At 42.0% G+C, this 13,599-nt stretch overlaps 1 protein-coding gene across 1 annotated transcript; it reads left to right on the forward strand.

The window, feature by feature from the left end:
• The first annotated feature begins 1,298 nt into the window (after positions 1–1,298).
• LOC149523246 (maestro heat-like repeat-containing protein family member 2A) lies at positions 1,299–6,160 on the forward strand. The gene is made up of 5 exons (XM_089770404.1): positions 1,299–1,302; positions 1,344–1,457; positions 2,702–2,775; positions 3,494–3,616; positions 5,981–6,160. Exons 1-5 carry the CDS (start codon positions 1,299–1,301, stop codon positions 6,158–6,160), a joined length of 495 nt encoding a protein of 164 aa, XP_089626530.1.
• The last annotated feature ends 7,439 nt before the right edge of the window (positions 6,161–13,599 follow it).

A 13,599-nucleotide genomic window follows, 5' to 3' on the forward strand; every position in this document is an offset into this window, starting at 1 on the left:
TAATATCTGCATGGGGAAATATATGTAATGACCTAGCAGAGAAAGGCATGACATGATCCAGTGGCTACAAACTGAAACAGGAGACATTCAGATGGGAAATAAGGTCTACCTTTTCAGTGGTGGGATATTAGCCATTCAAACCATTTACCAAGAGTCAAGGGGATCATTTTAAAATCAAGATTGGATTTTTTTCTGAAAGTTCTGCTTTAGGAATTATTTTGGCAATTTCTAAGGCCTGTGTCATACAGAAGGCCTGACTAGTTGATGACAATCATCCCTTTTGGCCTTGGAATCTATGAATTCCATGAACCTGCTTCAGTCATTGCATATTGCTCCTTTGTATGCCCACCTTCTAACTTTCACCCTCTCTTGTAGAGTCTGAGGCAGCTCTTGGAAGTCTCTGGTGAATATAAGATCCTTCTACCTGAAGGGAAATTTCAAGCCATCTGCAGTGCTCTGCACGACCGGGTGAGGGGAACTTGTTCTTGTATCACTTGAGCTTAAGCACAGCAGATCTGAAGCATATTAAGAATAAACATCTTTTGAATGCTAGTGAAGAGCCCGGAGACCTTCTCATGCCTTATTGGTTTCTGCTGGCTTAAGAATAAGCAGATAGTGGTCTCATTTTATTAGCTAAAATCCAGCTCAGTTTGTAAAGCAATTTTAGCATAAGCCAGTTATTAGAGGGAGTTAGAGTTAGATAGTAAAAACTGATCCCATCCAAATGGGGAGGACCTATCCTGTGACAGGGTGACTTAATTGCAGTCTATAATATCTATGTGGGGAAACATATGTAATAATCTAGCAGAGAAAGGCATAACGTGAGCCAATAACTAGAAAATGAAGCTGGACAAATTCAGACTGCAAATAAGGCCTACATTTTTATGGTGGAATAATTAACCATTTGAACCAGTTACCAAGGGTCAAGTCTTGATTCAATTAGCTCTGCTGCTAAAAACACTTTGAAAGCATGAACTTCTGTTATCCAGTGTCTCGGTCATTGTTTCTGATTCTTGTTGTGCAGTCAGTACCATTTCTTTTGGCTTCAGAGCTCTATTTGGAAAGGTAGGAAGTGAGTGCTTAGAAATTAATTGAGCCTCTTCTTTTCAGTTGCTTGTTCTGATTAGTTTTCCTTTGATCACTTCTCTTCTTCCCACAGATCTGTTCTCCAACTCAGCAGCTCATCATGGAAAATCAAATGGAGCTGTGCTATTGTATCCTACTGCTAGGTAGGGGAAGAGACTCCAAATTACACAGTAGTTTCCTTGTAACTTCCTTCTTTTGTAGGTGTGGTAAGAATGAGCTTTCAGTTGTTAGTGAGGATGTGATTTCTTCCTTTGCAGCCCGTTCTTCTCCTGATGACCTCATAGCATTTCTGCACTCGCAGCTGAAGATTGAGAATGAGACTGTTCGTGTGGCAACCCTGAATCTGCTCACAGCTATTATTGGTGCTGACTGTAAGTAACACAGGAGTAACTGTGACTGCTGCGATCATCGCCATCGTGCTGGGGGTTGAGTTGGGGACATCCAGAGCTAAAAGCATGAGCTGCTATAGGTTGATCTAAAGAACCAAGGCTTTGCAGGCATGGTAGGGCTATAACATACTCATCATCTCTGCAAATGGGGCACAGAGGATCTGTAACACAGGGGCGGATATAGGGCAGGGCGAGCGGGGTGGCCGCCCCGGGTCCCGCGCTTCAAAAAGCCCCGCGCACGCGCCGTGGTGCCACCGCGCATGAGCATGGCGTCACTGTGCATGCGCCGTGGCAAAGGGGGGCCCCGCGGAATTATGCTGCCCGGGGCCCCGCAAAACGGTCATCTGCCCCTGCTGCAACACATAGAGTCATATAGTCATAGATTATTAGAACTGGAAGGGACCTTGAGAGGTCATCAAGTCCAGTCCCCTGCCCTCATGGCAGGACCAAGCACTGTCTAGATCATCCCTGATAGGTGTCTATCCAATCTGCTCTTAAATATCTCCAGTGGTGGAGATTCCACAACTTCCCTGGGCAATTTTTCACAGTGTTTAACCAACCTAACAGTTGGGACGTTTTTCCTAATGTCCAACCTAAACCTCCCTTGCTGCAATTTAAGCCCATTGTTTCTTGTCCTATCATCAGAGGCCAAAGAGAACAATTTTTCTCCCTTCTCCTTGCGACACCCTTTTAGATGCATGCTCACCAGAGGGTTGGAAATTCACTAAAGGGACCCAGTGCTGCTCTAAGTTACTCCCATGTGGTCACACAGAAATCAACAGGGTTAATTAAGTGCTGAATGTAGCCTAAAATATTTTCAAGGTACAAATACAAATGTAATCTTGTGGCGGATGCATGTTAATAATAATGAGATAAAAACAAAATAGTACTCCTGACTGAATAAGTATTAGACACTCTAGAATAGATTCCGAATTCTGCTATACTGGTGGTAAACACAGACTAACTTCACTGACCTCCATTTGTCTAACTCTCTTACAATATTTCCATCAGGATAGTATGATGGTGCTATTTACAGAAGTGGAAATACTTCAGACTTAGACTGGTGTAACTGAGATCAGAGTCTGGTCCTATATTTTCCCCGCTGATTCTGTATATGAGTGAAGCTTGGTAGTACTCTTAAATAGGGCACAGGACACATTCTAATGTGGAGCATGAGTGTTTGGAACAAAGATATACTATATTGCACACTTCTCCTTATCTTTCAGTGCCTGAGACAAGAGTTAGAAAGTTTCTGATTGTGAAGGCAGTGAAATCTGCTCTCAGTGATCAGAGTGCTAAGGTAAGATTGTGTGTGGAATAGTGGTATTGCTGTTAATATCTGGGAAGTATTTCACTCAGTGGAGAGTCTGGCAACGAGACACATTTTTAGGCTGAGATTATTAATAGGGTTTCAATTAATCACAGTTAACTAACAATTAATGCGATTAAAAATTGAAATTTATTAAATATTTTTGTGGTTTTTTACATTTTCAAATATATTGATTTCAATTACAACACAATGACAAGTGTGTACTATGCACTTTATATTATTTTTATAACAAACATTTGCATTGTAAAAATGACAAAAGAAATAATATTTTTCAATTCATCTCATAGAAGTGATGTAGAGCAATCTCTTTAGCGTGAAAATGCAACTTACAAATGTAGATATTTTTTGTTAACTGTAATGAAAGAATGTAAAACTTTAGAGTCTACAAGTCCATTCAGACCTACTTCTTGTTCAGCCAGACACTAAGACAAACAAGTTTGTTTCCATTTATAGGAGAAAATGCTGCCTTTTTCCTAATTACAGTGTCACCTGAAAGTGAAAACTGGCATTTGCATGGTACTTCTGTAGCCAGTGTTGCAAGGAATTTACATAACAGATGTGTTAATCATTTGTACTTCAGCCACTATTCCAAAGAGATAAAAGAAAAAGCAAAAGGACTCTCATATCCTGTCTCATATTGCATGCAGAAGAGATAATAATAACTCGTGCATAATCTCTACCCTTGCAGGTGAGGATGGCAGCTCTCCATTTTGTCCTGAAGCTGCTCAGTTCAGGAAGTGTGGAGAATTGTGCAGCAGGGGATATGGTCGCCTATGTATTCGGAGAGTTCGATGTGTCCACCAGAAATCTGGTAAGGAGAGTTCTTAACACTTAGGACTCAGTTCTGCCATTCTGGCATGCTGATTGTTCCCCTTGACTTCAGTGGGAGCTTTGGATGCTCAAAGGATGCAGCTGGACTGAAGGATTAGAGCTAGAATCTGATCAGTGATATTCGTGTAAAACCAGGGTAATGCCCCTGACTTCAGTGGCATTATTTTGGATTTACACAAGTGTAACAGAGACCAGAATCTGATTCTGGATATTTATATCTGACAGTGCGACCTACATTCCTTAGACCTCGGGCAAGTCAGTGAAAATTCTGACAACACAATCTTTCAGTGAAATGCTCTTGTATAAGGAAGCACATCTTTTTTATAAATAGACTCTCCAAAGAACACAATGGTGCCCAATCCTGTGGCTGCTGAAGCATACATAAACTATTAGCAAAACACTGAAGTTATGCAGCCTACATCAAGATGTCTAGAACCTGGAAAAGTTTGCTGCACACTTCATTCTCTGTTCTATGTGTACTAGTTCAAAATCTTTTCAATGGGTATTTCCAGCTATGGGCAGAGTCATGGACTCCAGACACAGAGTTCCATGATGGGATCCATGATATACATTAACTTTACAGTAAGTTGTTGAGGATCTTAGCTCTGCCTGGCCCTTTAGCTACCAAGTGGGAGCTTATGGCAGTACTCACCAACTGCCTCTTTTTCATCCTACCCATCTCAAAGAAAGTAGGAGGCAACTCTTTCTCATCAGGCCACATTTGCTCTTATTTAAACTGAAATCAGTAGAGCTGATCAATATTTAGTTTGGTGTAAGGAAGAACAGAATTTAGCCTATAGATAGACTCACATTCACTATGCACAGAATGATCAAGCTGCTTGGGGCATCAGAACAAACAGAATGGCTCCCTCTAGGTTCTGCATATTTATTTCCACTGGGCAGAGTCTGAGTGGCTCTCCTCAGAGATAAAAAGAAGAAATGTTCTTTTTTGAAAAAATTTTTGAAAAGAGTTCAGGGAACTCTTTTATAGAATCATAGAACGATAGGGCTTGAAGAGAATTCAGGAAGTCATCGAGTCCAACCCCCTGCTAAAAGCAGAACCAATTCCAACTAAATCATCTCAGCCAGGGCTTTGTCAAGCTGGGACTGAAAAACCTCTAGGGATGGAGATCTCACCACCTCCCTCAGTAACCCATTCCAGTGCTTCACCACCCTCCTCGTGAAATCGTTTTTCCTAAGATCCACCCCCCCACACACAACTTGAGACCACTGCTTCTTGTTCTGTCATCTGTCACTACTGAGAACAGCCTCTCTCCATCTTCTTTGTGTCCCCTTGTGCTGGGGTTTTCCTAAGCCTGGGTTCTGACCCACCAGTTAGGTGTTTCTGTTATTCTCTTCCCTTAAGAATCTCCATCATTCGAGGTTTTTAATGCCAGGCTTGGCAAAGCCATGGCTGGAATAATTTAGTTGGGGCTGGCCCTGCTTTGAGCAGGGGGTTGGACTATATGACCTCCTGAGCTCCCTTCCATCCTTAATCCATGATTTTATGATTTGTGCACTCCTAATGCAATGGAAAAGCTCTCCTAGGTCAATATTCAGAAAGGCTTTGTAAGAAATAGACACCGATTCTACAGCCAGTGTTTTCCCACTAGCTAGTAAATTCTATGTATCTATCTCATAGCAGGGGACATTTTATGCCAGTGGTGGACTGAGATCTAGTTTTTCCAGTATAGTTAACACTACATGGACAGGAAAGAAAATCATCAGCGCAGTAACCAAATTCAAGAGGACCAGTGAGAACTGATCACCTCTCGTAAAAGGAATGAATTAGTATTGAGTTAAGCTCTGTGTATGGAAACTCATTCACCAAAGACTTCCTGCTCTTCAGACATAAACAGAATAGTTTGAAGAGCTGAGGGGAGGGGAGTTAGGTGCAACGTTGGTATGAAAATAAAGTTATAAAAGGAGCTGGGCTGGGGAGACTTCTCTGCTCTAAATAAAAAGAAATGCTCCTCTCTGTCATTTGCCACTCAGCATGGGAGAAGCTGTCCAGGAAAGAGAACACAGCACCGGACCCCAAACTGCATGCAATGTGCTAGACAGCTGCCATCAGACAGTCTACAGAAGCCCTCACATACACAGAGCCAGACTCATCTCTCATGTAACTCCTTTGGCTTTGATGGAGTTACGTACACCAGAGGTGAATCTGGTCCCTGGGACTTGTATAGACAAGGGTCTCTTTTTGGAGACATATAAATCTTTTGCTATATGGAAGTTAAATGCTTTGGAGAGGGATTTTAGTGACAATCAAACCTATTTAAAAGAAACGTTTGGGAGGGATTTTCTGGTACTAACTTTGTCCATTCTCCTGCTTTGCCAACAGCTACTAGAGACCTGGCTCAGTTCAGGGCAGGAGTGGGAGAGAGAAAGGGCCTTGCAGGCCAGTGTCTGGCTGCTAACTGCCTATCAGGAGATAGTTAATAGCACAGTGAGTATAGTTCTACTCTTCCTTGAGCTGACTTCCCAACTTCTATCAAATCTGACATTCAACGTGAATGCATGAGAAATTCTACTAGGCCTGCAGCTGGGGCCTCAAAGTGAGTAAGATCCCTCTGCTTCCATAAGAGAAAGGTTTCCATAATAGTGCTGTGACAGCACTCAGGCCAGACTGTAAGAAACAGGGCAGGCAGTTCCCCAGACTAGTGATTTTATAATTAGATTCACCAAACCAGTAAGAAAAGAGCTTCTACTCTGGTTAACAAAATACCAAACAATAGTACCCTTTAGGCATTCCAGACCTTGGTTCCCATCTAGACAACTAAGTCTAATATAATCACCAATCACAAAGGACTAGACACTTATCCTTAGGTTAATATGAATCACAGGTCTTCCCTAAATATCAGCCAATCCTTAATAACGGAATATCAGATTTGTTGTTAAAAGGAAAAAGAAGAGAGTTACAAATGGTTAAGTGATAGATATTTGTTCAAATGACTTTCACTTTTCATAGTTCAGGATCACAACCATGGTGGAATAAACGGCTGGCTTGTAAAAGTCTCTCTGGAATCATGCTAACCGGTCAACATCCAAAGCCAGTTTAGATGCAAAGGCTGTTAGTTTTTCCATGCATTTCCCAGACTATTCCAACTAATTATTTGGAAGATCTATGTCCTATGGCTTACACGTCCCCTGTTCAAAGTTTAAGCAGACTGGAGAGAGAAGATCAGTCCCATAACTTGTCTTTTATAGCTATTCTAGCCGGTTGGCAAGCCTCCTCACAGAAATTGTCGAAGCAGGATCTCTCCCTGAGAAAGAATAGGTCATGCAGATCTCCTGTCGTACTTTGTTTTGAAGTTAATTTTCTATTTCCTACGCATACACTGGTAAATGGGTGATAGTCATTCACATAAAGTAATTAGCCGATCGTAGTCTTCCATTACAACACAGATAGTTAAGCTGAAGGTAATGTACAAAATATTTTCTTGTACTATCTTCTATCTTTGATCTTAAGGTTAACTGAAGACAGTTGCATATAATTAAGGCAATTAAGACATGAAAAGGAATTGGAATCTACAAGCTAATTTGGTTATGTTAAACTTCTAGCAAGATATAAATACAGACAATAATACATAACATCTACCTTTCATATCTATTACCAAAATGCATAATGTTGGTGATCGCTAGTCTAGGACTTTTCTTTGGGTACGTCTAGACTACAGGGTTTTGTCGACAGAAGTTTTGTCGACAGTATCTGTCGACAAAACTTCTGTCGACAAAGAGCGTCTAGACACATTCAGTTCTGTCGACTAAACAAGCTGCTTTGTCGACAAAACCCTGTAGTCTAGACACAACCCTACATGCAATAACACCTTCTGTCGACAGAACTCTGTCGACAGAAGGTGTTATGCCTCGTAAAATGAGGTTTACCAGCATCGACAAAACTGCTGAGTTCTGTCGACGTTATGTCGACAGAACTCAGCGGTAGTGTAGACGCAAGTATAGTTTTGTTGACAAAAGTCCACTTTTGTCGACAAAACTCAGTAGTCTAGACACACCCTTTGAAATAACATAGAAGTGACTTGTCTTGATACAATTGCAGTGCCGCTTGTTAAGTTATTGTGGTCACACATAGGTTGGCTGTGTCAGTGTCATAGATGCATTCCTATACTCTCAGGCTGTTAAAGTTGAAGCAAAATGCAGGACAATGTAGCACTTTAAAGACTAACAAGATGGTTTATTAGATGATGAGCTTTCGTGGGCCAGACCCACTTCCTGATCTGAGGACGTGGGTCTGGCCCACGAAAGCTCATCATCTACTAAACCATCTTAAAAAATAAATCAATAAATAAATAAATAAATCTTGTTAGTCTTTAAAGTGCTACATTGTCCTGCATTTGCTTCAGCTACTCCAGACTAACACAGCTACATTTCTATCGCTGTTAAAGTTGAATTTCTATTTCTATTTAATCGGATAAGAACATAAAACATGAATGGCCATTCTGGATCCCCCAGACAAATGGTTCATGTAGCCTGTCTTCTGACAGTGGTGGGTGTTATATGCATCAGAGGGAACAAACAGAACAAGGCAATTGTTGAGTGATCTCTCCCCTGTTGTCCAGTCCCAGCCCCAGGCAGTCAGAGATATAGGGACACCCATATCATGCATCTCTGATCATCTTATATGGCTCTATCAAACCCCCCTGTAAGCATCTCTTTTCTAAGATGAATGGTCCCAGTCCTTTTAACTTCTCCTTGTATGACTTGTCCCATATCCCATATCATTTTTGTTGCTTTTCTCTGAACTTTTTCCAATTATAACCTAACTTTATTTAAGTTGGAGGACTACAATTGCTTGCAATATTCAAGGTGTGGGTGTACCATGGATTTGAAACAGTGGCATGATGATATTTATCATATTATTATTCATCCCTTTTCCTAGTGGTTCCTAACATACCATTAGCATTTTTAACTGCAGCTGCATGTTGAACAGATGTTTTTAGAGGACTATCCACAATGACTCTGAGATTTTTCTTGAGTGCTACAGCTAATTTAGACCCCATCAATTTGCATGTACAACAAGGATTATGTTTTCCAATGTGCCGTACCCAGGTACAGTAATGGAGTTCACAATAAGGAAGGCAAATAATGTCCAGTATAGCCGGAGAACTTTCATTCTTCATTCTTTTAAAATTAGCCTCAGGAAACTTTTGATCAGTTTGGATCGCTGATTGGGCTGTTAGCACCATATACCTGTGCTTCACTTACGACATCGCGTCAGTGGGTGGTTGACTGTATCAACTGTCTTATCAATATACAAGGTGAGGAGACCATGAGCAGGTGTAAGTAACTCTTCACTTTCTTTCATTGTTGTAATGACCATTTTTTCCATCTGTAATTCTTTCTGTCTTGTTAGCGACACTTATATAACAGAACGATTGGGGCCTTGTAAGTACATTGCTGGAAGAGAACTGCACAAATAATAAATAATCTGCAAATATTAGAGGGTGGACAAAATATAGCACACAGGCCAGATCTGCCCTTCTCCCCAGAATTTCTGTCTGGAGCGCTCAGCTGATTAGCAAGCATGCCAGCAGCATGTGTTCAGCTGCCCCTCTCCGACCTTGCTCCATCCTATCTGCTGCTAGTGGTGTGTGGAGGGGAGGTGAGCAGGGAGACATGCAGAAATCAGGGTGACCCTTTTGCCCCTGTCATCATCTCTGCAGAGCAGAGTTTGGGGAGAGGGACACATACAATAGTGCTGCTCCAGTCTGAAGTATGGTGAGTAACGGAGTGCCTATCTAAAGAGGCACTGTTTCTAAGATTTCTCTGGCAGCCAGCATGTCCCTCTCTCTCTCTCTCTCTCTCTCTCTCTCTCTTTCTCTCTCTCACACACACACACACACACACATTGTCTCACACACACTCTCTCCCCGCCATATGCCCATATGCCCCCGCTCTGCAGAGTGGGGTGGGGAGAGGGAGATGACAGAGCAGGACAGCTTTCCCTTAAAGAGACAGTTCATGATTTAGAAGTGAGCGAAGAGCCTGGGTTTCCTACCTAAGCTTTTGGTCAGCCCCATCTCTTTTACAATGAGAGTTCAGTGGAGGGATTCTCCTCCAAATCAGAACCTCAGATCAATCTACATGAGTTGTGCTTGACTATGAGATTAGATTGAAATACTGAGAGCAGAGTGGCTACTGAAACCAGATATACAGAGAAAGATGCTCCACACAGAATACAGTGCCTGTTTAATCCTGTATGAATCACAATGAATCACATGCCATTACCGTTAACTTTCAGACATAGGGGCTACGTCTAGACTACATCCCTTTTTCGGAGGGATAAGGGATCTTTCGGAAAAGGCTTAATTTTCCGCAAGATCAGCATCTAGACTGGCGCTTTTCTCCGGCAAAGCTCCGTGCCGAAAAAAGCTGCAGCCATTTTTATGCTAATGAAGCAGGGGAGATTTAAATCCCCGCTTCATTAGCAATTGCGATACGTCTAATTTACATCCCTTTTCCGAAAAAGGGATGTAGTCTAGACATAGCCTGACGGTAAAATTCTGACTCCGTTAAAGTCAACAAGAATTTCGTCATTGGCTTTAGTGGGGCCAAAATTTCACACACAGCTGGTAATAACATACCCCATAGATCCTCCTGTATGATTATCTCTGGATCAGAGGTTCAGTTTTATTAAATGTTGCCATACTTTTTCTCCTTTTCTCTATCCTAGGTCAGTGCACTAACCTGGGGTCAGCAGAGGAGGAGCTGAGTTGTCTCCGTGAGGCACTAACAACTCCAGACCCTGAGGCTCTGTTTCAAGCATCTTCCAAAATGGCTAAGGTAACAAACACTAGGTGACTGTCCTAGTGGCTGTGCACCATTCATTTTCCCTTGTCCAGAGGACTGGAAAAGGGCAAATCTAGTGCCCATCTATAAAAAGGGAAATAAGAACAACCCAGGAAACTACAGACCAGTTAGTTTAACTTCTGTGCCTGGGAAGATAATGGAGCAAGTAATTAAGGAAATCGTCTGTAAACACTTGGAAAGTGGCAAGGTGATAGGGAACAGCCAGCCTGGATTTGTAAAGAACAAATCATGTCAAACCAATCTGATAGTTTTCTTTGATAGGCTAACGAGTCTTGTGGATAAGGGAGAAGGGGTGGATGTGGTATACCTAGACTTTAGTAAGGCATTTGATACAGTCTCGCATGATATTCTTATCAATAAACCAGGTAAATACAACTTAGATGGGGCTACTATAAGGTGGGTGCATAACTGGCTGGATAACCATACTCAGAGAGTAGTTATTAATGGTTCACAATCCTGCTGGAAAGGCATAACAAGTGGGGTTCCACAGGGGTCTGTTTTGGAACCGGCTTTGTTCAATATCTTCATCAACGATTTAGATATTGATATAGAAAGTACGCTTATTAAGTTTGCAGATGATACCAAGCTGGGAGGGGTTGCGACTAATCTGCAGGATAGGGTCACTAATTCAAAATGACTTGGACAAATTGGAGAAATGGTCTGAGGTAAATAGGATGAAGTTTAAGACAAATGCCAAGTTCTCCACTTAGGAAGGAACAATCAGTTTCATACATACAGAATGGGAAGCGACTGTCTGGGAAGGAGTACGGCAGAAAGGGATTTAGGGGTTATAGTGGACCACAAGTTGAATATGAGTCAGCAGTGTGATGCCGTTGCAAAGAAAGCAAGCATAATTCTGAGATGCATTAACGGGTGTTGTGAGCAAGACACGAGAAGTCATTCTTCCGCTCTACTCTGCGCTGGTTAGGCCTCAATTGGAGTATTGTGTTCAGTTCTGAGCACCGCATTTCAAGAAAGATGTGGAGAAATTGGAGAGGGTCCAGAGAAGAGCAACGAGAATGATGAAAGGTCTAGAGAACATGACCTATGAAGGAAGGCTGAAAGAATTGGGTTTGTTTAGTTTAGAAAAGAGAAGATTGAGAGGCGATATGATAGTCGTTTTCAGGTATCTAAAAGTGTGTCATAAGGGGGAGGGAGAAAACTTGTTCATCTTGGCCTCTGGGGATAGAACAAGAAGCAATGGGCTTAAACTGCAGCAAGGGAGGTTTAGGTTGGACATTAGGAAAAAGTTCCTAATTGTCAGGGTAGTCAAACACTGGAATAAATTGCCCAGGGAGGTTGTGGAATCTCCATTTCTGGAGATATTTAAGAGTAGGTTAGATAAATGTCTATCAGGGATGGTCTAGACAGTATTTGATCCTGCCATGAGGGCAGGGGATTGGACTCGATGAACTCTCAAGGTCCCTTCCAGTCCTAGTATTCTATGATTCTATGATTGTTTTATGCTTTTGTGATGTCTTTCCACACTTGGAGCGAGCTATGGGAGTGAGGCATTCATGGGTAATCAGTAACATGATTTTCAAAGGTATATGCTATGAATGCCATGTAAAAAACAAACAGATTCCAGACAGTTGCATGAACATGCCCATGCATGTGCGCGCGCACATCCATCCATCCATCCATCCATCCATCCAGGGGGAAAATATGTGAGCGGGACATCAAGCTGAGAAACCAGTCTTGGCACCTTGTGTGTTTACCTGAACCTATATTTGTGTGCATGCATCTCTTTGCATATTTTTATATTTTGTGAAAAGATGTCATGTACATAATAGAATATAAACTGGAAATTTACATCCTGTTTGTCCCATACAATGTTGTGCTAACTGTACAACCTAAGATCTAACCTGATATTATTAGTGTAGAATAGAGATGTGGTAGCTAGAAAGATTACAGAGAAAATTTTAATTGCAACTGCCTTGCCAGATAGGAGCCCAATTAGCAATTTGCTGATGAATACATTATTTTCCAATACAGCTCTTAGGCCTCCTTTCTTAAAAGTACTGGAGCCGACTATCATTGCAATCTTTCCTGTTTTTGATCTGTCCACAGGTGGTTAGTAAGTACTTTCCCTCTGAACAAGCCACAGATTTTATTGAGGCCATACTGGATGGTATGCGGTCTGCTAGCCCCTCCTGTGCCACAGCAGCCGGTCTGTGGATGAAGATCATCCTGAAGGAGTGTGGAGGTGCCATGCTGGATGAGGTAAAATAGAAGCTGGAGAGGTTTTTCTGGCTAACCTGCAGGCTTTCAGGTCTTTGCCATCATTTGCAGTGAACACAAGTCTTGCTGTTTCTCCCCCTGGGATTGGAAGTTAATTCCATCTGTGTTCCTATCCTGAGTCAGGCAATGGGGGAATCAACAGCAGAAGACAGAGATAATCTAACGGTACATCTGCACTAGCTCGTTAGTTCGAGCTCGGTAGGGTAATGAGGGCAAGCGGAGTTGCAAATGAAGCCCGAGATTTAAATATCCCGGGCTTCATTTGCATGTTCCCTGGCGCCACCATTTTTAAATCCCCCTTACTCCAAACTCCGTGCCCGCGGCTACATGCGGCATGGACTAGGTAGTTCAAATTAAAGATCCTAATTCGAACTACCGTTACTCCTCATGGAATTAGGATCTTTAATTAGAACTACCTACTCGGTGCCGCGTGTAGCCGCGGGCACGGAGTTCAGATTAAGGAGGATTTTAAAATGGCAGCACCCGGGAACATGCAAATGAAGCCTGGGATATTTAAATCCTGGGCTTCATTTGCAACTCTGCTTGCCCTCATTACCCTACCTAGCTCGAACTAACGAGCTAGTGTAGCCGTACCCCAAGGGAAAAGGAAGATGCTTGATTAGTTGTCTATCTTGTTGTCACAGTTTCCAGCCATGAAAGGCTTGGAAAAATTAGACTCCGAGTAAAATGCAAAAAGAGAATATCCGGCCCCAAGAGACAAGCTAAGTGAACTACATCTTCGGGCCTCAGATAATGAGGGGTCTCTAAAAATACCCCCAAATTACTAGTTTTTACTTGCCTCTTTGCCTATGTATAGATAGATAGATAGATAGATAGATAGATAGATAGATAGATAGATAGATAGATAGATAGATAGATAGATAGATAACT

This window comes from Pelodiscus sinensis, chromosome 18 (assembly GCF_052426305.1).
Source record: "Pelodiscus sinensis isolate ZL-2025 chromosome 18, ASM5242630v1, whole genome shotgun sequence".
In the NCBI taxonomy this organism is placed as follows: Eukaryota; Metazoa; Chordata; order Testudines; family Trionychidae; genus Pelodiscus; species Pelodiscus sinensis.